The 21,159-nt window shown below is 37.5% G+C and overlaps 1 protein-coding gene across 3 annotated transcripts in view; it reads left to right on the top strand.

Moving 5' to 3' along the window:
* Positions 1-4,244: 4,244 nt before the first annotated feature.
* Positions 4,245-21,159, top strand: part of LOC106072504 (neuronal acetylcholine receptor subunit alpha-2-like) — a 33,574-nt gene continuing 16,659 nt past the window's right edge. The window contains exons 1-3 of one of the 3 annotated variants that reach the window (XM_056020730.1): positions 4,418-4,474; positions 10,093-10,197; positions 16,918-17,029. In XM_056020730.1, the coding sequence (XP_055876705.1) occupies positions 16,954-17,029 (76 nt within the window). In that variant the 5' untranslated portion in view covers positions 4,418-4,474; positions 10,093-10,197; positions 16,918-16,953. Of the gene's footprint in view, positions 4,475-10,092; positions 10,198-16,917; positions 17,030-21,159 lie in introns of all 3 variants that reach the window. The other 2 variants (XM_056020728.1, XM_056020727.1) reach the window with 2 other exon arrangements.

The raw sequence follows: 21,159 nt of genomic DNA, 5'->3' as shown, positions 1-21,159 counted from the left end.
CATATCAGCACTGACCTAGACCTTTGAAAACAACAGACCCTATCAGCACTGACCTAGACCTTTGAAAACAACAGACCCCTATCAGCACTGACCTAGACTTTTTAAAAACAACAGACCCTATCAGCACTGACCTAGACCTTTGAAAACAACATACCCTATCAGCACTGACCTAGACCTTTGAAAACAACAGACCCTATCAGCACTGACCTAGACCTTTGAAAACAACAGACCCTATCAGCACTGACCTAGACCTTTGAAAACAACAGACCCTATCAGCACTGACCTAGACCTTTGAAAACAACAGACCCTATCAGCACTGACCTAGACCTTTGAAAACAACAGACCCTATCAGCACTGACCTAGACCTTTGAAAACAACAGACCCTATCAGCACTGACCTAGACCTTTGAAAACAACAGACCCTATCAGCACTGACCTAGACCTTTTAAAAACAACAGACCCTATCAGCACTGACCTAGACCTTTGAAAACAACAGACCCTATCAGCACTGACCTAGACCTTTGAAAACAACAGACCCTATCAGCACTGACCTAGACCTTTTAAAACAACAGACCCTATCAGCACTGACCTAGACCTTTGAAAACAACAGACCCTATCAGCACTGACCTAGACCTTTGAAAACAACAGACCCTATCAGCACTGACCTAGACCTTTGAAAACAACAGACCCTATCAGCACTGACCTAGACCTTTGAAAACAACAGACCCTATCAGCACTGACCTAGACCTTTGAAAACAACAGACCCTATCAGCACTGACCTAGACCTTTGAAAACAACAGACCCTATCAGCACTGACCTAGACCTTTGAAAACAACAGACCCTATCAGCACTGACCTAGACCTTTGAAAACAACAGACCCTATCAGCACTGACCTAGACCTTTGAAAACAACAGACCCTATCAGCACTGACCTAGACCTTTGAAAACAACAGACCCTATCAGCACTGACCTAGACCTTTGAAAACAACAGACCCTATCAGCACTGACCTAGACCTTTGAAAACAACAGACCCTATCAGCACTGACCTAGACCTTTGAAAACAACAGACCCTATCAGCACTGACCTAGACCTTTGAAAACAACAGACCCTATCAGCACTGACCTAGACCTTTGAAAACAACAGACCCTATCAGCACTGACCTAGACCTTTGAAAACAACAGACCCTATCAGCACTGACCTAGACCTTTGAAAACAACAGACCCTATCAGCACTGACCTAGACCTTTGAAAACAACAGACCCTATCAGCACTGACCTAGACCTTTGAAAACAACAGACCCTATCAGCACTGACCTAGACCTTTGAAAACAACAGACCCTATCAGCACTGACCTAGACCTTTGAAAACAACAGACCCTATCAGCACTGACCTAGACCTTTGAAAACAACAGACCCTATCAGCACTGACCTAGACCTTTGAAAACAACAGACCCTATCAGCACTGACCTAGACCTTTGAAAACAACAGACCCTATCAGCACTGACCTAGACCTTTGAAAACAACAGACCCTATCAGCACTGACCTAGACCTTTGAAAACAACAGACCCTATCAGCACTGACCTAGACCTTTGAAAACAACAGACCCTATCAGCACTGACCTAGACCTTTGAAAACAACAGACCCTATCAGCACTGACCTAGACCTTTGAAAACAACAGACCCTATCAGCACTGACCTAGACCTTTGAAAACAACAGACCCTATCAGCACTGACCTAGACCTTTGAAAACAACAGACCCTATCAGCACTGACCTAGACCTTTGAAAACAACAGACCCTATCAGCACTGACCTAGACCTTTGAAAACAACAGACCCTATCAGCACTGACCTAGACCTTTGAAAACAACAGACCCTATCAGCACTGACCTAGACCTTTGAAAACAACAGACCCTATCAGCACTGACCTAGACCTTTGAAAACAACAGACCCTATCAGCACTGACCTAGACCTTTGAAAACAACAGACCCTATCAGCACTGACCTAGACCTTTGAAAACAACAGACCCTATCAGCACTGACCTAGACCTTTGAAAACAACAGACCCTATCAGCACTGACCTAGACCTTTGAAAACAACAGACCCTATCAGCACTGACCTAGACCTTTGAAAACAACAGACCCTATCAGCACTGACCTAGACCTTTGAAAACAACAGACCCTATCAGCACTGACCTAGACCTTTGAAAACAACAGACCCTATCAGCACTGACCTAGACCTTTGAAAACAACAGACCCTATCAGCACTGACCTAGACCTTTGAAAACAACAGACCCTATCAGCACTGACCTAGACCTTTGAAAACAACAGACCCTATCAGCACTGACCTAGACCTTTGAAAACAACAGACCCTATCAGCACTGACCTAGACCTTTGAAAACAACAGACCCTATCAGCACTGACCTAGACCTTTGAAAACAACAGACCCTATCAGCACTGACCTAGACCTTTGAAAACAACAGACCCTATCAGCACTGACCTAGACCTTTGAAAACAACAGACCCTATCAGCACTGACCTAGACCTTTGAAAACAACAGACCCTATCAGCACTGACCTAGACCTTTGAAAACAACAGACCCTATCAGCACTGACCTAGACCTTTGAAAACAACAGACCCTATCAGCACTGACCTAGACCTTTGAAAACAACAGACCCTATCAGCACTGACCTAGACCTTTGAAAACAACAGACCCTATCAGCACTGACCTAGACCTTTGAAAACAACAGACCCTATCAGCACTGACCTAGACCTTTGAAAACAACAGACCCTATCAGCACTGACCTAGACCTTTGAAAACAACAGACCCTATCAGCACTGACCTAGACCTTTGAAAACAACAGACCCTATCAGCACTGACCTAGACCTTTGAAAACAACAGACCCTATCAGCACTGACCTAGACCTTTGAAAACAACAGACCCTATCAGCACTGACCTAGACCTTTGAAAACAACAGACCCTATCAGCACTGACCTAGACCTTTGAAAACAACAGACCCTATCAGCACTGACCTAGACCTTTGAAAACAACAGACCCTATCAGCACTGACCTAGACCTTTGAAAACAACAGACCCTATCAGCACTGACCTAGACCTTTTAAAAACAACAGACCCTATCAGCACTGACCTAGACCTTTGAAAACAACAGACCCTATCAGCACTGACCTAGACCTTTGAAAACAACAGACCCTATCAGCACTGACCTAGACCTTTGAAAACAACAGACCCTATCAGCACTGACCTAGACCTTTTAAAAACAACAGACCCTATCAGCACTGACCTAGACCTTTGAAAACAACAGACCCTATCAGCACTGACCTAGACCTTTGAAAACAACAGACCCTATCAGCACTGACCTAGACCTTTGAAAACAACAGACCCTATCAGCACTGACCTAGACCTTTGAAAACAACAGACCCTATCAGCACTGACCTAGACCTTTGAAAACAACAGACCCTATCAGCACTGACCTAGACCTTTGAAAACAACAGACCCTATCAGCACTGACCTAGACCTTTGAAAACAACAGACCCTATCAGCACTGACCTAGACCTTTTAAAAACAACAGACCCTATCAGCACTGACCTAGACCTTTTAAAAACAACAGACCCTATCAGCACTGACCTAGACCTTTTAAAAACAACAGACCCTATCAGCACTGACCTAAAAACAACAGACCCTATCAGCACTGACCTAAAAACAACAGACCCTATCAGCACTGACCTAAAAACAACAGACCCTATCATACACTGACTTTATTCTCGACACCGGATACACCAAATAGCTAGCTTTTTTTTCCCGCTTTAAATGGAAATCTTCATTGATTACGAAATGAGTCAGTCCTAATTATGCCTGCTTTCTCTAAAGTTTATTTTAAATACCTTCAAATATAAATGGCCCTGACGTTAAAGACACTTCCGGTTTTCGGTTTTCGTGTCTACGGGGTCGGGGGTAACGGAAAACTCGCCGGGATTAGGACTCTGAAGTTGGGACTTATTATCGATAACTCTTGCTGTTTACAAAGAAGGTCTTCGAATCACGCAAGCGCCGTTATTGCAGAGCCAATGGCTCAGCGCTCACACTGTTGGTGTGAATTCCGAGTGTGAGCGCCAACAGTTCGTGCTAGTGAGTTAGGTGAGGGAGGAGGGGGGGGGAGAGGAAAGGGGGGGGAATTCAATGTCTTGAAGAAGGGAGGAACTTCCCTCTAGTGCTTGTCCATTGATTTCTCCTTGTCAATGGACAGGGGAAGGTAACTCCATGCCCATGTGAGCTAATTGTGAACGCTTTGCTTATTGCGATTACTTCTCCTGAAGGGACGGATGAAAAAAAAAAAGGTCTGTCTTGTATAAAGTGTAACTTGTCATGGCGTTCAGATATGGAAGAGAGATTTGTTGAGGGGAAGTTTTTACTGGGACGTTTCGCATTTCAACTGAAAGACTACGTCTATGCAATCAATGGTCACTTCGGTAAGTACTTCTCATTGTGGCTTATTAAAGATTGTCAATATTGTAGTTTTGGATATTCATCATTACTGTTGTTGGCATTCTTCAGTCGGAGACAAATTTGGTTTATATTAATTCTGATTTGATTATAGATATTAATCAAAAAAAAAAGGGAGAGAGAGAGAGAGAGAGAGAGAGAGAAAGAACTATTTAATGACATATGGTGAAAAGTGTGAAAATAATATAGAAAAAGGAGGACTTTATTAATTGTACCAAAGACTTACAATTTGAAAAAGTGTTCACATTTTATTTGTAAAGATCCTTCAACTTCGGTGCCGAAGTGTTTTAGACCGTTGAGGCAACACAATAGATCTGCTAATAAGTTCTTTCCCTATCTGAATGTTTCTTAACAATCTTCATTTCTCATTCAGCATAAAGCTTTTCCTGTTTCTTTTTAATGTCGTCCATTTGTTGTTTTTTTTCTCTTAACTCTAGCTCATCCATTATCCTTGCATGCTTTATAGTTTCGAGTGTTTCACTATACTTACACTCTTGTTTATCTACCTTTTGTTGAGTTTATATTTGACTTATGAAAGGTCAAAGAAAGACCTGAATTTCTCCATGGCCTGTAATATCAGTGTCCTGGAATATGACCGTAGCAACACTTTGCTATAAACATAGAACTTTCATAGAACTTTCATAGAAGTTTCATAAATTTATCTTTCCGAAAGACGTAATTATGATTCTATTCTCTCGCTATGGTCTCGTCTGCTGCTTGGTTCATCAACCAACTTCCTCCAGGCGTACTCAGTCATTTCTTTCTAGAGATTCATTTCTTTCTAGAGATTCATTTATTTCTAGAGATTCATTTCTTTCTAGAGATTCTTTTCTTTCTAGAGATTCATTTCTTTTTAGAGATTCATTTCTTTCTAGAGATTCATTTCTTTCTAGAGATTCATTTCTTTCAAGAGATTCATTTCTCTCTAGAGATTCATTTCTTTCTAGAGATTCATTTCTCTCTAGAGATTCATTTCTTTCTAGAGATTCATTTCTCTCTAGAGATTCATTTCTCTCTAGAGATTCATTTCTCTCTAAAGATTCATTTCTTTCTAGAGATTCATTGCTCTCTAGTCTCTAAGATTTAGTGGCATAATGAGTTTACGATGTGTCAATGTTGGTCACTACATTCTCTGCTGGAAAGTTTTTTAATTTCGATTTCATCCTTTTTGATGTTTTAAACGCACGTCCCACCCTGTGTTACTGTACATAGCAGGTTGGCTTTCAGAGGCTTCGGGCATATAGCCGGCAGGTAACCTTGTGTCGCTGCTAATGGTTAGGCCTTTTTGCCATTGCAGTAAGAGCCACTTTAGACGGTTTGAATACTAAATGATATTCTCTTATACGATGAATACTCGAAGCATCATAATTGCCGGCTACCCTACATTTGAAAATAAAATGTACCTACTTTACAGAGTAACTAGTAATTTCTGTCGCTGATAGTGAAAGAGCATTGGCTTCAGCTCTGGAAGATAAGCGAGCTACAATCTGTGTTACACACTGGATGATTAATTGGCAACATGAAATCTAAATATATTATAGTCAAATAGTATTTGTTTTAGCATGAACTGCAAGTTGAAATCAATAATACTAAATCAAAGAAATATCATGAAAATTATATTGTCAATCTGAAGTGATAAGTCTTTGTTCCTCTGTAGTCATACTTCATTAACTAAGTATTATAGTTTAATATCTTAACTTATAATTACAGTACATACAAAATAGTTGTATTTCTTTAATTATTAGCAATAAAATACTTTACATTTTTAGCGGCCCTCGTAAGCGGAAAAAGCCGCAATTAGGTTTGTGCAAAATGTCCGTCTGTCCGTCTGTCTGTCTGTCCGTCTGTCACACTCAGATCTCGAAAACTAGAAGAGATATGAAAAATATTATTTCATCATTAAATGCGGCTTGAAAAGTTTAGGTGCAACGGCTACTTTTGGTTTTCTAAAAGCAAACCGTTTAATTTATAAAATTAATTATGCAGGCGATTTTTTCATAAAAATACACCAATTCTAAAACAATTACGTAAATGTAAGGGAGGCAATGTTACAATATGTTAACAAAGATGAACAATTTTTGTGTATTTTCAGTATCACTAAGTCAAATATATTTTTTAAATGTACAGGAAATGTTTACAACAAATATAAATAATAGTTAAAGATGTTTTTTCTGGTCAACTAGCTGCTAAAATTAAAATTAAACATTTCTGTTTGTTTATAAAGGCTAATAATGCACTTTGTATGTAAATATCACGCACATTTTTTTAAATGGACTTTTTATGCAGCGATTTTCGTGCAGTAGCGTAACGTCGCAACATGGTCAGGTGCTAAACCAATTCCTTAAACTTTTTTAAAAAATCAGATTTTATTTATTTTTTGTTTAGTGCCCCCATCCGAATAAAACAAGATTATTTTTGTGCGTTTTGTCTGTTGGTCGGTCTGTCCGTCACGAATAGATTAAAAAAACTAGAACTCTAAAAGCTATTGAAAATCTTATTTACCCTTTAATGTTCCTCCCGTAACATCTCAATAGTTTTAAGTATCTAAAAATTGATTGTTCCGGACTTTTTTGTGCAAAACTAATCAACCCCAACAAATGTTTGTTTGCTCTTCTAATTTATATTACATTAAATTTCCATGCTTAAACGTTGCAAAAACACATTATCAATAATATGTTGTTCCGTTTTTTATGTAAATAGCATATTAATGCTAAATCAAAATCTCTATACTGACTTATATTTCATTAAGTGTAAAAATGTTCCGGATATTGTTTTGTAAAACATGAATGATGCCTAATAATTGTTTGAAATCGCATAATTTACTAATATTACAATTATATTATTTGCCAATGCGTCACTATAATTTGGTTATCAATATCAAATTGTTCCGTATTTTCATCTTTAAACAAATTTAAAAAATATCGACAATAGGTTGTTCAGAGCTTTAAAAAAAGTAATTTACTAGAATTGATTACTGAAAAGTACTTTTTAGACATTTAATTTTCTTGCTGAAACATAACATAGAAGTTTTGTAATCGATAAAGAAAGTTCCGGATTTTCTTTCTTACAAATCGTTGCCAGAAATTTCCGAATTTATTTAAAAATCTACTAACGCCAAATAATTGTTTGAACTCCCTCTTCTAATTAATAAACAAATAATCTTCTCATTTACGAAATAATGTTTTTACGGATTTTATGAAAAATATTTTAACTCACTACTCTCTTACAGTACATTTAACTTTCTACCTAAAACATTAAAAAAATCTAATTATCGTTAATATTATGTTCCGATTTTTTAGGAAAACAGAATCCAAACACCAAAGTAAGGTATGAAAATCTCTCCACATGGCTGTAGTACATTTAATTTTTATACGAGACCATCCAAAAAATTTAATTAATGGTATTACATTTATATGAAATTCTCTTTTTCTTTTACTATTTATACAAACATCCGGAACAATCTATTATATAACCTTTCAATTGTATTCATACCTAAAAATTAATGCGATGTTTTGAAACGTAAAATAAAGGTTAACCAATTTTTAATAACTTTTAGTTGTTGTTTTTTTTTATATCTAGATGACTGACAGACAAAACGCAAAAACAATGCGGCTTTGATCCTCTTTAAATAAATTCTATTAGAACTCAGTGCACCAATGTCTATGAACCCTCGTTAAATATCTCGTATAAATAAAGACATTTTTTTATGGTACCGGTACTAGCCTATAGTGAGGTAATGGAATTTTTTTCCTTTGACGTTATATGAATGGACTCTTTAAATGTAATGTTAAAAGAACGCACTCGCTGCACCAATGTCTATTAACCCTCGAAAAATTGCTCGTATTAATGAAAACATATTTTAGTCTAACTAAGCCGTGTGACTTAGTGTTTTTTTTTTCCTTTGACGTCATATGGAATGAATTCTTTAAATGAAATGCTAAAAGAACGCACTCGGTGCACCAATGTCTATGAACACTCGATAAATGGATCGTATTGATGAAGGTGATTTTTAGTCTAGCTAGGCCGTGTGACTTAATGTTTTTTTTTACCTTTGACGTCATATGGAATGAATTCTTTAAAAAAAATGCTAAAAGAACTCACTCGGTGCACCAATGTCTATGAACACTCGATAAATGGCTCGTATTGATGAAGGCGATTTTTAGTCTAGCTAGGCCGTGTGACGTAGTGTTTTTTTTTTCCCTCTGACGTTATATGGAATTAATTCTTCAAATGAAATGAAAAAAGAACTCGGTATAGTAATGTTTATTAAGCCTCGTTATGTGACTCGCGTTTAAAAAAGGAATGATATCTTGATCTAGATCTAATCTAGATTTTTAAAAATAGATCTAGATTTTTATTACAGTATATCTAGATCTGGATTTATATTCTAATTAAAATTATTTAAGAGTCTAGATCTAGAATTTCTAGATCTAGTTTATACTAAAATAGACTAGATTAAGATGTAGAATTTCAATTTCTAAACTTTAAGAGTAAAAAAAAAAGTGTAGATTTTCATTTCCAAACGTTTTGATCAATATTGCAATGTTTTAATATACTGAAACTAATCTACTATTTTTTATTTAATTTAAATTTAAATTTACGGCAAATGAATCTTTGAAACATTATTACTTTTGACCATCAAAATTAAATCACCTCTTGAATATTATTTGGGAATATGTAGATCCGACAGGGATCCGACTTCGACGGGGGCCGCCTCTGAGTTTGTGTAACACAAACTCTCTTTGTAATCTTGTTTTCTTTAATTTCCTAAATTGTCTTTTCGTGATATTTACTCCTTACTGCAACTTTCTATGTGTAGGTCTCAATCTACTTTAACTATCGTCACTGGCTAATTAAATCAAACATTCACTTTGATTGGCAGGAAAATTTTATTTAAAAAAAAATCCTCACATTTCCTATAGTACGAGTTGTTCTTTTGGGACATTTTTAAAGATGAAATTAACACCAAGGGAAATAACCCAATGAGCAGAATTGAAAATACACATCCGGGGACTGGGCGATATGTAATCTCTACTTGTATGTTTAAACAGGAACCAGTGTTGAATTATGTTTGGAGGTCCCAAGGCCTGTCTGAGTGAGTTCTGGCGTTGCATCGTCAGTGTCACGCGCTTGTGAGGTAGAATTTAAAGTGAACATCAAAAGTAATTGTCTGTTCAAGCGGGAATTTAACAGACGACAGAATGAACGCTGGCTAAATCAAACAAATTGAATGTGTTCAACTTTTTCATCATTCAATATTTATGTCCTAATTAAACTAAAAAAAAAAAAAAAACTATAGAAATTTAAAGATACAGGTCTACAAATAACTCATCAAACTGTCCATATCAGTATTACGAACGTCGGGTGGTATTCAATGCTTTAATTGATAAGGAAGCAAAAGAGTTCTTGTGTCTGTGTTTGTGATTGGTGACTTGTATCATCTTTGTATTTTCTCGGTTACTACATGGCTGCGGTGACACTGACCTAATTTCATCTCCCAAAGATCGTTGATATAAAAAGTTGAGTCTCTATGACCAGTAATGCTTGGATGAAATTAAAAAGTATGTAATACTTTTGATCAAAGTCACAGATTTGACAAGAGATGAAACCTTGTGGGCGGTCGGCTAATACAGGAAGTGACATCATCTCTGAGCTTTGAAGACGGTTGAGCTCTATGGATGACTTCAAGGTATTGGAAACAGTCTTTCAGCAACATAGTTAGAGATCTTGAGAGAAAATCATTGATTGACTTAGATCTAAACTAATGCTTGGTCTAAACTTTCAGTAATACATAAGAATAGAGTAGACACTAGAGTACAATAGAACAGACTGTGAATTATTCTAGGGCTTGTTTTAACTGAATGTCTGCTCTACGTTTCTTATAATGATGTACATTTAATGTTCTAACGATGTAAAAATTCTTTCCTAACTGTATCCTCCACAAGTAGAGTAGATGTGTTCACCCTAAATGTATCCTCCACAAGTAGACTAGATGTGTTCATCCTAACTGTATCCTCCACAAGTAGACTAGATGTGTTCACCCTAACTGTATCCTCCACAAGTAGACTAGATGTGTTCACCCTAACTGTATCCTCCACAAGTAGAGTAGATGTGTTCACCCTAACTGTATCCTCCACAAGTAGAGTAGATGTGTTCACCCTAACTGTATCCTCCACAAGTAGAGTAGATGTGTTCACCCTAACTGTATCCTCCACAAGTAGAGTAGATGTGTTCACCCTAACTGTATCCTCCACAAGTAGAGTAGATGTGTTCACCCTAACTGTATCCTCCACAAGTAGAGTAGATGTGTTCACCCTAACTGTATCCTCCACAAGTAGACTAGAAGTGTTTATCCTAACTGTATCCTCCACAAGTAGAGTAGATGTGTTCACCCTAACTGTATCCTCCACAAGTAGACTAGAAGTGTTTATCCTAACTATGTTCTGTTTAATAATGTTCGTATGTTTTTCCTGTGTCTTTTCTTCCCATTTCATTTCTTCTCATGTATTTTCTTCCTATGTATTTTCTTCCCATGTCTTTCTTCCCATGTATTTTCTTTCCCTGTCTTTTCTTTTAACATCTTCCTTTCCATGTCTTTCTTCCTTTGTATTTTCTTCCCTTGTATTTTCTTCCCATGTCTTTTCTTTTAACATCTTTCTTCCCTAGTCTTTCTTCCTTTGGATTTTCTTCCCATGTCTTTTCTTCCCTTGTATTTTCTTCCCATGTCTTTTCTTCCCATGTCTTTTCTTTTAACATCTTTCTTCCCATGTCTTTCTTCCTTTGTATTTTCTTCCCTTGTATTTTCTTCCCTTGTATTTTCTTCCCATGTCTTTCTTCCCATGTCTTTCTTCCCATGTCTTTCTTCCTTTTGTATTTTCTTCCCTTGTATTTTCTTCCCATGTCTTTTCTTCCCATGTCTTTTCTTCCCATGTCTTTTCTTACCATTTAATTTCGTTCTATTTATTTTCTTCCCACATATTTTCTACCCATGTCTTTGAATATCTTTTCTTCCCATATCGTTTCTTCCTGTATATGTTCTTATTAATTATTTATTTAAATGTTCTTAAAGAATGTTAATTAAGAATGGAGTTACCAGACAACAGATTTATTGAAACTAAAATATTATGTGTGCATTAGTATTTAGTAGGATGTAACAAGAACAACAGTCCGAGGCCATATCATAGAGCCTATCAAAGATTTGGTATAAGAACTGAAAAGCCAGACTAATTGTCTCATAGTGTAAATAAGATTCTTAAAGGGGACATGGAGAGAGGTGATACTCGAAACTACCAACCAGTCCAATCCAACCAAATATAGACTAGAAAACGCTGGCCTATTTATGGGGAAGATTTTTTTTATTATTTCTGTCACAAGTAAAGAAAAAAAAGGCAATGTAAACAATGTATAGCCTGGGAATATATTAACGGGCGTAGCCGGTGGATAATGCTTGTAAAATAATAAGAACATTTGTAATTACATACTCGATAAAATATTCTATTAATAAAAAACGGGAAAAACTGAAGTATGGGAAAAGCAAAGTATTCCAAGAGTTGACTAGATTGGAAGTGACTGAATGACAATCCTTTTATAACTTGGGGTTTACCCGATAATACCCACGGTAGTCACATTTAGGTTACTCCTCAGTAACTGAACATTTTCGGAGATTCCTTAAAACATTGGTTCTGAAATTGTTTTGACCCGAGGACCCCTTTATATAGTCAAAACTTGCCCATAGACCCTTTAGTGAAAAAGCTACACAATTGCATACTATTTAGATTAAGATTATGATTTTTTTCCTATTGAGATTATAACTTTTTTGTCAAAAAAAAAAGTTATTGGTTTGAATTAGATTGATGAAATGTTTTGAGTATATTAATGTTCTGCTCAATGTTTGTGAGTAGCAAAAGGTTTTATGGTTCTTTAATTATATGATTTTTAAATAAAGTTTACATATTAAGCACATTTAAGTATACCATTTTTAAAACAAGATTTTGTGTTAAACACGCTTGGAGCATATGCCGAAACTCTTATATATATATACAAGATATTGTTACGTATTTCTGAATCTTCTGGCTTAATGTATTAGTAGGCACACAAATAAAAACACTGCAAAGAACTTGACGACTCAACTTTCAGTTTCATATAACTTTAATGACTATTAACTCTAAAAATTCGTAACTGTAACATGTAGCGTAGAAGACTGTACAATATCAGTCAGTTTACAGTTAGCTATACTTCGTTGCAATTCATCTCTTCACTTCGTTGCAATTCATCTCTTCTCAACTTGCATCGAGCCGTATTCCACAGAACAGACCAACGACACACTTCCCAGTGTCGCTCCAGGTCTCCCAAAGCTGAACCAAGTCGTACTCAAGTCTACCGAATCAGAGCCGCACACGTCTTACATCGACTGTATCGACTGTAACGGCTCAAGTCCACTGTAGTTCGATGTATAGACTTTAACGACAGTAGTCCACTCCAGTTAACTCTACCCTAGTTATCTTGCATCGAGTCGTACACATTTCTCTTCCACTAGAGCCGCACACGTCTTACGTCGTCTGTATCGACTGTAACGGCTCACTCACGACTGACTTTCACATTAAATCTCTGGCTTATATAGAGTTGTGGTGAAATAAGTCCGCCGATCGGCTCGTTTGCACTTCCCGATGGGGACGATGGCCTGCGACTCCTAGGGGTAAAGTCTTAGAGCCACAACGTGGTAAATATTTTGTTGGTATTATATAGGCACATAGACAGGCACAAGCAAAACGCAAAGCTTTATGATTTTGTGGAAGAACAAATATTTAATAAAGATTAATTAAGAAGAAATACGATCAGCGAGTAAGGGGGGGGGGGATGTACAGAATGGTTTAGGATTTTATGATATCGTTTAAGATAATATCATCACTGGGATGTTGCTCATAAAGATTCGTGTATGGTTTGCTTATTCGGCTGTCTCTCACTTATCTGTATTCAAGGTTCTCCTTCGGGGTGGGGTAAGTTGAAGCTCCGTTGTGCTGGCAGCCAGCTGCTGGTGTCCTGCGAGTAGGCAGGCACTAGTGTGATGAATATGAGGATGCCACGCGGTGGGCTTACTCCTGCGGTAGTTGCAGACCGGTCCTGGGACTTCAGCCTGGAATGCCTTCGGTTCGGGTCGAGGGTGATGAGTGACTCACCCTCGACGGGAATGTGTGGAGAGCTGCTGAGGACTGCCTTCAGGCGACCAAAACACGCCAGCCCTGGTGTAGGAGGCTATGAAATGAGACATGAGAGGAGCCTGAATTATTAAACCATACAGGCTGGTTGGCGAGGGGCGCATCCTTGATAGGAGCGTCTCCCTCAGACTAAGATACACGTTAACGACAGTTCACTAGGTCTGATAATAATTGCTGCACAAATGATATAATAACAATATTACGGATACACATATAAATGTACAAGGCAGGGGCATAAATGAGGAGGGAAACAGGGGGACCGTATTACAGGGTAGCCCCTGTGACCTTATCGACCCACAGGTAAACAAGTCCGCGGTCACTCGTGACCAGGGGACCGTGACAAGAAGAAAAGGGGGGGGGGGCTAGAAAGGGGGCACATAATTATGCAGGCCGACAAGCCGAAAATAGTGGGGTAGACATGCGAGCCTGATTCTCGGGCCTAAGGATGCATGGTAACAGCACAGTATGTGCATAACAAAAACAAGCATAATTATAATGTATATATATATATATATATATATGTGCGCATATACGGGTACATATGCACAGGTAAGGAAATGATCTAGACCTGAGTAGGTCCAGATGAATATGGATATGAATAAATAACAAATGCATAAATAGACATTAGGATTAACAAAATTGTAAGGTGGATGTCCACCGTTGGGAGTACAATAAAAATTGACGAGTAAATGAGGAACACATATTCATAGAGATTTACAAATATAATATTTGAAAACAAACCAGTGTTAACATGGTAATGATACATGAACATAAATGTTACAGGCGAAGACACACTAAATAATAATGATAAAGTTTGTCCACCTCACCCACTTTGCCTCACACAATTTCCTAAATGAATCGTTGACTTGAGAGTCTTCTGACTTCTCAGTGATTCTGATCTAGAATGGCATTAACCTGAAACTTTCGTCTCCGGCTTTTATAGGTTTCCGAGCGGTATGTTAAGAGTAGTGACGATCCAATGGCCAACGAGTCTTTTGAGTTTAGAATTGTTAAATTGGACCAATCTTTTCATTTGGGGCTCATTCACCTGACTTCTTTAACCCGCGACCCGGGGGGGGGGTGAAGGAGGATGAAAGCGGAATCATGCAACAATTATCAGGCTGGACCATCGCTCGATGGTCGATGCAGTGTCATCTTGCCGCGGTAACAAATTGTGACCTCTATCTGTCACTGGACACTGCTAGTAACATGTACATTCCAGAGAACAACGATACGCTAATAACGCGAATGACGTGAGTTGGATTTTACTCTTATTTAGTAGCTTTTAGTATTTTTACTATTTAGTAACTAGACAAATTCTCTATCCAAGTTTTTTTTTTAATTTTGAAAGTTGTTTTTTATGCCTTCAGACAGCACTGGCAAACGTCAACACTGTTCAAATCTTTCATCTAACAAGTCATGCTAAACTTTGGTATAAAAAGTCTATCGACTATTAAAACGTTACTAAATTACTTCCTTTTTTTTCTCTCACTAGTTACGGAAGGAAACGGCAAACTAGCTAAGCAGTGGTATACACAATATTAAAGAAATCGATTCCTACTTTGTGCTAAAAAAATATAGTAAAGGAGGCGCGTTGGCTAAGCGGTAAAACGCTTGGCTTCCTAACCGGGGATCCCGGGCTCAAATCCTGCTGAAGAATGAGATATTTAATTTTAGGATATTTGGGCGCCTCTGAGTCCACCCTGCTTTAATGAGTACCTGACATTAGTTGGGTAAAAGTAAAGGCGGTTGGTCGTAGTGTTGGCCACATGACACCCTCGTTAACTGGGGGCCACAGAAACAGATTCCCCATAGATCGTAAGGTCTGAAAGGGGAACTTTACTTTACTTTTAACATATGTATTTATCCTGATTAGATAACAATTCTAATTCTAATTACTATAGATCTATCATAAGTATCACAAGACATTAGTCGCAAAATAAAAAGCAATTCTTATCCTTGCATTTCTATTTTACTTTTTATCTTATCTTATGTAATACAGACGTTACTTCAAAAAAGATGATTACGTCCTACGCGTCATGCATTCAGTCATGTATATTAAGTTATTAACCAATGCATACACTCTGCTAAGTCACTGGTTTTCCTGGCTAGCTCAGGCAACCCATTTCATGCTCTAATAGCACTAGGGAAGAAGCAGCATTTGTAAACAATTGTCCTAGCATATGGAATGAGGAATATGCCTTTATCTTTGTGTCTTTCAGAGTATTTTATTAGATTTTGTTTTTTGTATTTGAAGATTATGGTACAGTGTTTTATGTATAATTGCTACTTTACTTTTGAGTCTTCTAGCATGAAGGCTTTCTAAATTTAGTGATTTTACTAAAGGTGTTACTCTAGTCAAATGTAAATATTCGTTTGTTATGATTCTCACTGCTCTATTTTGTGTCTGTTCCAGTTTCTTAATGTTTTTTTTTAATTGAGGGGTCCCAAACAGAGGATGCATTTTCTATTATTGGCCTAACCAAGGTTAAAACACATTTTAGTTTTATGTTCTTGATTTATTGAAATTTCTTTTAACTAACCCTAATGTTTTTTTTTTATAGTTTCATCAAAATGGGGATTACATGGCAGTTTCTCATTTATTATAACACCTAGGTATTTTGCGTTTTTAGTCTGTTTACCATCAATAAGATAAGTGGATTATTATTATTATTTTGATCACTATTTTATTTTTGTTCTAATCGGTACTGTCTGCTGTAATTCATTTTGTTTTTTTTTTAAACATGACTTTCTACAAATTATGATGAACTCTTTTTAAGTTTCGTCGTAGTTAAATAAAAGTTTTTCTTTAGAGCTTTTGATCTGTAAAGCTACACAGCCACCGCGCCTCAGAGACTAATATAAATGTGAATAATTATGTTGCCTTTGAAACTTATTCTACAAACGATAGTTAATTTGTATCCCTTCGTTACGCCCTCTAGTAGTTTTGTATTTTATTGTATGGATAATTTTGTATTTGAAAAATGGATTAATTAATAAAGTGATTATTTGAGACTTTTAATTCAATGTGTTATCACACAGCTCAAGTTCATTTCCAAAATCTCAGTTTGATAGGAAAATGAAAAGTTGACAAAATATATTATTCAAATTCCAAACCCTGAAGAAAGTGTGTTCCAAATAGTAGGAACTGAACAAATAAAGTGTTTCTTAATTTTTGTAATTTTTTTAAACAGTGATTCTATGCCAGGGGACTGTGCATTCTGTCTATCATGTCTCTAGTACTTATTGGGTTCGTGATTGTGACGTGGCTGGTTTCTGTTGAGGTCATCTTGACCTTCTCTCATGGTAAGTTCTTTAAGTGATTTCTATTTTACTATTTGTCTTTTCGATAGTACAATTCGCCTCTAAATAAAGTGAAAAGGAACGTTCTCTATTATTGAACCGTTTCTAAGGATAATGACAGGAGCAATCAAAACAACACCCATAAGAGCTATGGAGGAAACCGCTGCCCTGATCTCTCTGGATGAAAGAAGAGAAATAAAAATCCTTTCCCAATTCACTAAATTGGAAACCTTGGAGAGGCACCCACTCAGAACAAAAATCCACAAAACTGGCACAAAAAACCGTCTCAAAAGGACCAATTTCATACAGGAATCTCTAAACCTAAAAAAGAAACACCAACTTGAAAAAATTACTCTGGAATCCTCGATACACTATAATGAATCTCCACCCTGGGACGAAAGCCCTCTTCCTACTATAAGGGACCATATTGAAAACATAAAAAGAAAATCTGATTACAGACCAACAGAGCTCAAGGAAATAGTGAACTGTTTTCTACATTCCAATTACCCTAGCAATCAGTGGATCAGAGTTTACACGGATGGCTCATCCCATAAAGCCACCACAAATGGAGGAGCTGGAATACTTATCGAATGGCCAGATGGAGGAAAACTAGAAAAATCCTTTGCAACTGGAGAGCTCTCTGACAGTCACAGAGCAGAAAGGGAAGCACTAGCACTAGCTGCTACCATGCAAGCAAATCATCCAAGTTCCCCTCACAGTCAGATTGTCTTTCTAACAGACGCAAAAACAACCCTCCAAAGCTTGCAAAACTCTGATTCCCCTTATATTAAAAACCTCAGAACAGCACTCACAAAGCTCAACCACAACAGCAAAAAAACTGTTATTCAATGGATACCAGCTCACATACAACTAGCAGGAAATGAGAAGGCTGACACACTCGCCAAGAGTGGGAGAACAAACTCACAAGTAAACTCTGCACTCTATCCAGAAGAAATGAAGAAATTAATTGTAGATAAAATAAATGAGAAATGGACGAGCTCCCATCCAAATCACAAGAAAGATGATGCTTACTATAAGCTATCCCGACAAGACCAACGTCTAATCTTTCGACTCAGGACCGGACACAACAGAATGCGACAACACATGTTCCTGAAGCTCAAAATTGGAACCAGTGAAATCTGCCCATGTGGAGTATCACCAGAAAATGCCGACCACGTCCTCCAAAACTGCTCTCTCTACCAAGAGGCCCGTATAAGACATTGGCCCCAAATCACCCCAATAGAAAGAAAACTATATGGAGAGCTCCCTGATTTGGAAACCACTGCGCAGTTCATCTCATGTATTGGTCTAGTCATCTGAACGCTGCAACATAACAATGAGAACGATGAAGAAGAAGAAGAAATTGAACCGTTGTAAATGTTTTTTTCTACTAATTTCTTATAACTAAATGTCTTCGATTCCAATGACTACAAACTAGTGCAATGTTTCACACGACTATGCAAACCTAGTTGCGACCTAAATATTTCTCCACACCTCAAACAAAGCTGTCTTCATCAAGGGCTTTTCTTTGGGTCACAAATGTAGAGCCCGCGGCCTTTGTGAGAGCTCTCCAACAGTCTCTTTGCGAGGCCATCTGCTACCAGCTACTTTCCTCTATGCCACTGAGGGCGAAATGGCGCCTGTGTTTATTTTTATAAGCGCTTACGGTGGGGGGGGGGGGGGCACGCTGTTACGCCGTTCCCCCTATCAGATCGCCCAAGAAGATCACATTTGGCATGAGGTCGTCGCCCAAGCGGGATATGTGTCCGAGCAAGCGCAACTGTCGAGTGGTGATTAGTGCATTTATACGGTCCACACTGGCATCCAGAAGAATATAGCTACAACATAGGGGAGAACACAAAGGTTCAGCACAGAGTTATCTTTGAACATGAAATACAGAGAAATATAAAGAAAATGTTTCTTTTATTAAATTGTAAAGAAGCTGACGGTTGTCTTTAATTTCCAAGTCTATTTCAATTGAATCTGATCAAATCGGATCAAATTCCGTTACAACAGGGTTGAATCTGATTGGATCGGATCAGATCTGATTGATCTCAATTAGATCGCAATATATCGATTCCTAAACACATCAGATCGGAACTGACCAAATCGATTCAGATTGAATCAGGATCTAAGCGATTCGGATAAGATAGGATCGGATCCGATAAGATCGTTCGGTTTGGATTTGATCAGATTGGATCTGATTGGATAGATCGGATCCCAATAGGATATGATCGATTTGGATCTGATATGATCGGATTCGATCGAATAGGATTTAATAGAATCGGATCTGATCCGGATTTGATCGAATGGAATCGGATATGGTTGGGATCGGATAAAAAGGGAATCGTCATTTAAAAAAAATATTGGCTGTTAAGAGGATCGAACCTACAGCATTCACTTTAATAGCACGACACTCTATCAATTTCGCTTACAGCTAAAAGCTTTGTAAAAAAAGAAATGCACAATGAGAGAGCGAGAGAAAGAAAGAGAGAAAGAGAAATAGAATGTTGGTATTCTCCTTTAGTGTCTTTGTTAGTAATTTGACAAGTTTTTAAAAAGCTTACACCAACTCACTCTGTTTGTATGGTCAAAAGTTTGTACACGTTATTTCTGCCACACCCATTCTCGGATTAAGCTGAAATTTTGCAGAAGTTTTTCTTGTACCTGAAAAAAACAAGAATCAATAAAAAAAAATTGACCAAGTAGTTAATTAACTATTGGTAATTAATTATTTTGTTTGGTATCTTGAACAAGGGAAAGAAGTAGTACTTGATAAATGTGGTGCTATAATTTTAATTAGTCCCGTTGAGGACTCTTGAACCCCGAGAGAGAACATTTTATTATGCATTTAAAAAACGTTCATGTAAACATTCACCAAGATACCCCTTTTTCCCCTCCCCCTTTCCCAACTGGTCCAGACAAATGATAGGATCGTAGCGCATTGAGAAAGCTAAAAGCCAAACAAAAAAATTGGTAAAAATATTTCTAATCGCACAGATCTAGATCATTAATTATATTATCAATCTTCCAAACAAATTGATACTATTGCACTTAACTATAAGCTTTGTTATTGTTGTTTTTTAATTTTTAGCGGCCCCCGAAAGGGGAAAAGACGCTATTAGTTTTGTCCGTCTGCCCGTCCGTCCCGTTTAGATCTCGTAAACTAGAAAAGATATTGAATATCCGATATCACAATATTTTAGACCATTCAAAGTTCTGATGCAACGGCTACTTTTTTTTTTCTGAAAGCGAAAAATCTAATTTTTAAAATCAGTTATGCAAGCAGTTTTTTTAAAGAGAAAAAGCTAATTAGTATGCATTATAAGTTTGACCTAAATTTACACGAATAGTAATCTTGTAAACGTCATTTTCGTGCAATTTTTATAATGCCGACATACTTTTTTTTTTTTTTTTTTTTTTGAGCATTCGGATAAGAGATAGAGTCTTTTCAAAACAATTAGATCAATTATAAGACTTCAGTTAGGCCAGGAGAGGTGCGGTAGCTGAGCGGTAAAGCGCTTGGCTTCCGAACCGAGGGCACCGGGTTCGAATCCTGGTGAAGACTGGGATTTTCAACTTCGGAATCCTTAGGCGCCTCTGAGTCCACCCAGCTCCAAAGGGTACCTGATATTAGTTGAAGAAAAGTAAAGGCGGTTGGTCGTTGTGCTGGCTACATGACAACCTTGTTAACCGTAGGCCACAAAAAAAGATGAACTTTACATCATCTGCCCTATAGACCGCAAGGTCTGAAAGGGGAACTATTTAGGCCAGGTTCACATCTAACTTTGCATTCACTTGCACCTATCCTTTGATCTGCTGTACCGTTGGGGCACTACACAAGATCTGTCAACCTTCTTTCTCCATTCTTATCTCTCATTTGTCTTTGATATAATTTCATTTGGATGTTCTTTCTGAAAATATTGAAGCCTGCGTGGGTGGACCACTTCGGGGGCCGATTTTGAGTTTGTGTCTCCACACAAACTGTCTTTGTAATCTTGTTTGTTTTTGTTTATGTTGTACTTGTATTCAATTTCATTCTGCTCTGATATTAAACAAACAATTTACAAGAATAGAAATCTATTCTTGAAGAGCATTGCAAATCATTTACAAGTTTAAAATCAGGTGCAATG

The sequence above is a fragment of the Biomphalaria glabrata genome, chromosome 2 (assembly GCF_947242115.1).
Source record: "Biomphalaria glabrata chromosome 2, xgBioGlab47.1, whole genome shotgun sequence".
Lineage (NCBI taxonomy): Eukaryota > Metazoa > Mollusca > Gastropoda > Planorbidae > Biomphalaria > Biomphalaria glabrata.
This window is presented reverse-complemented; position numbering and strand designations above follow the sequence as displayed.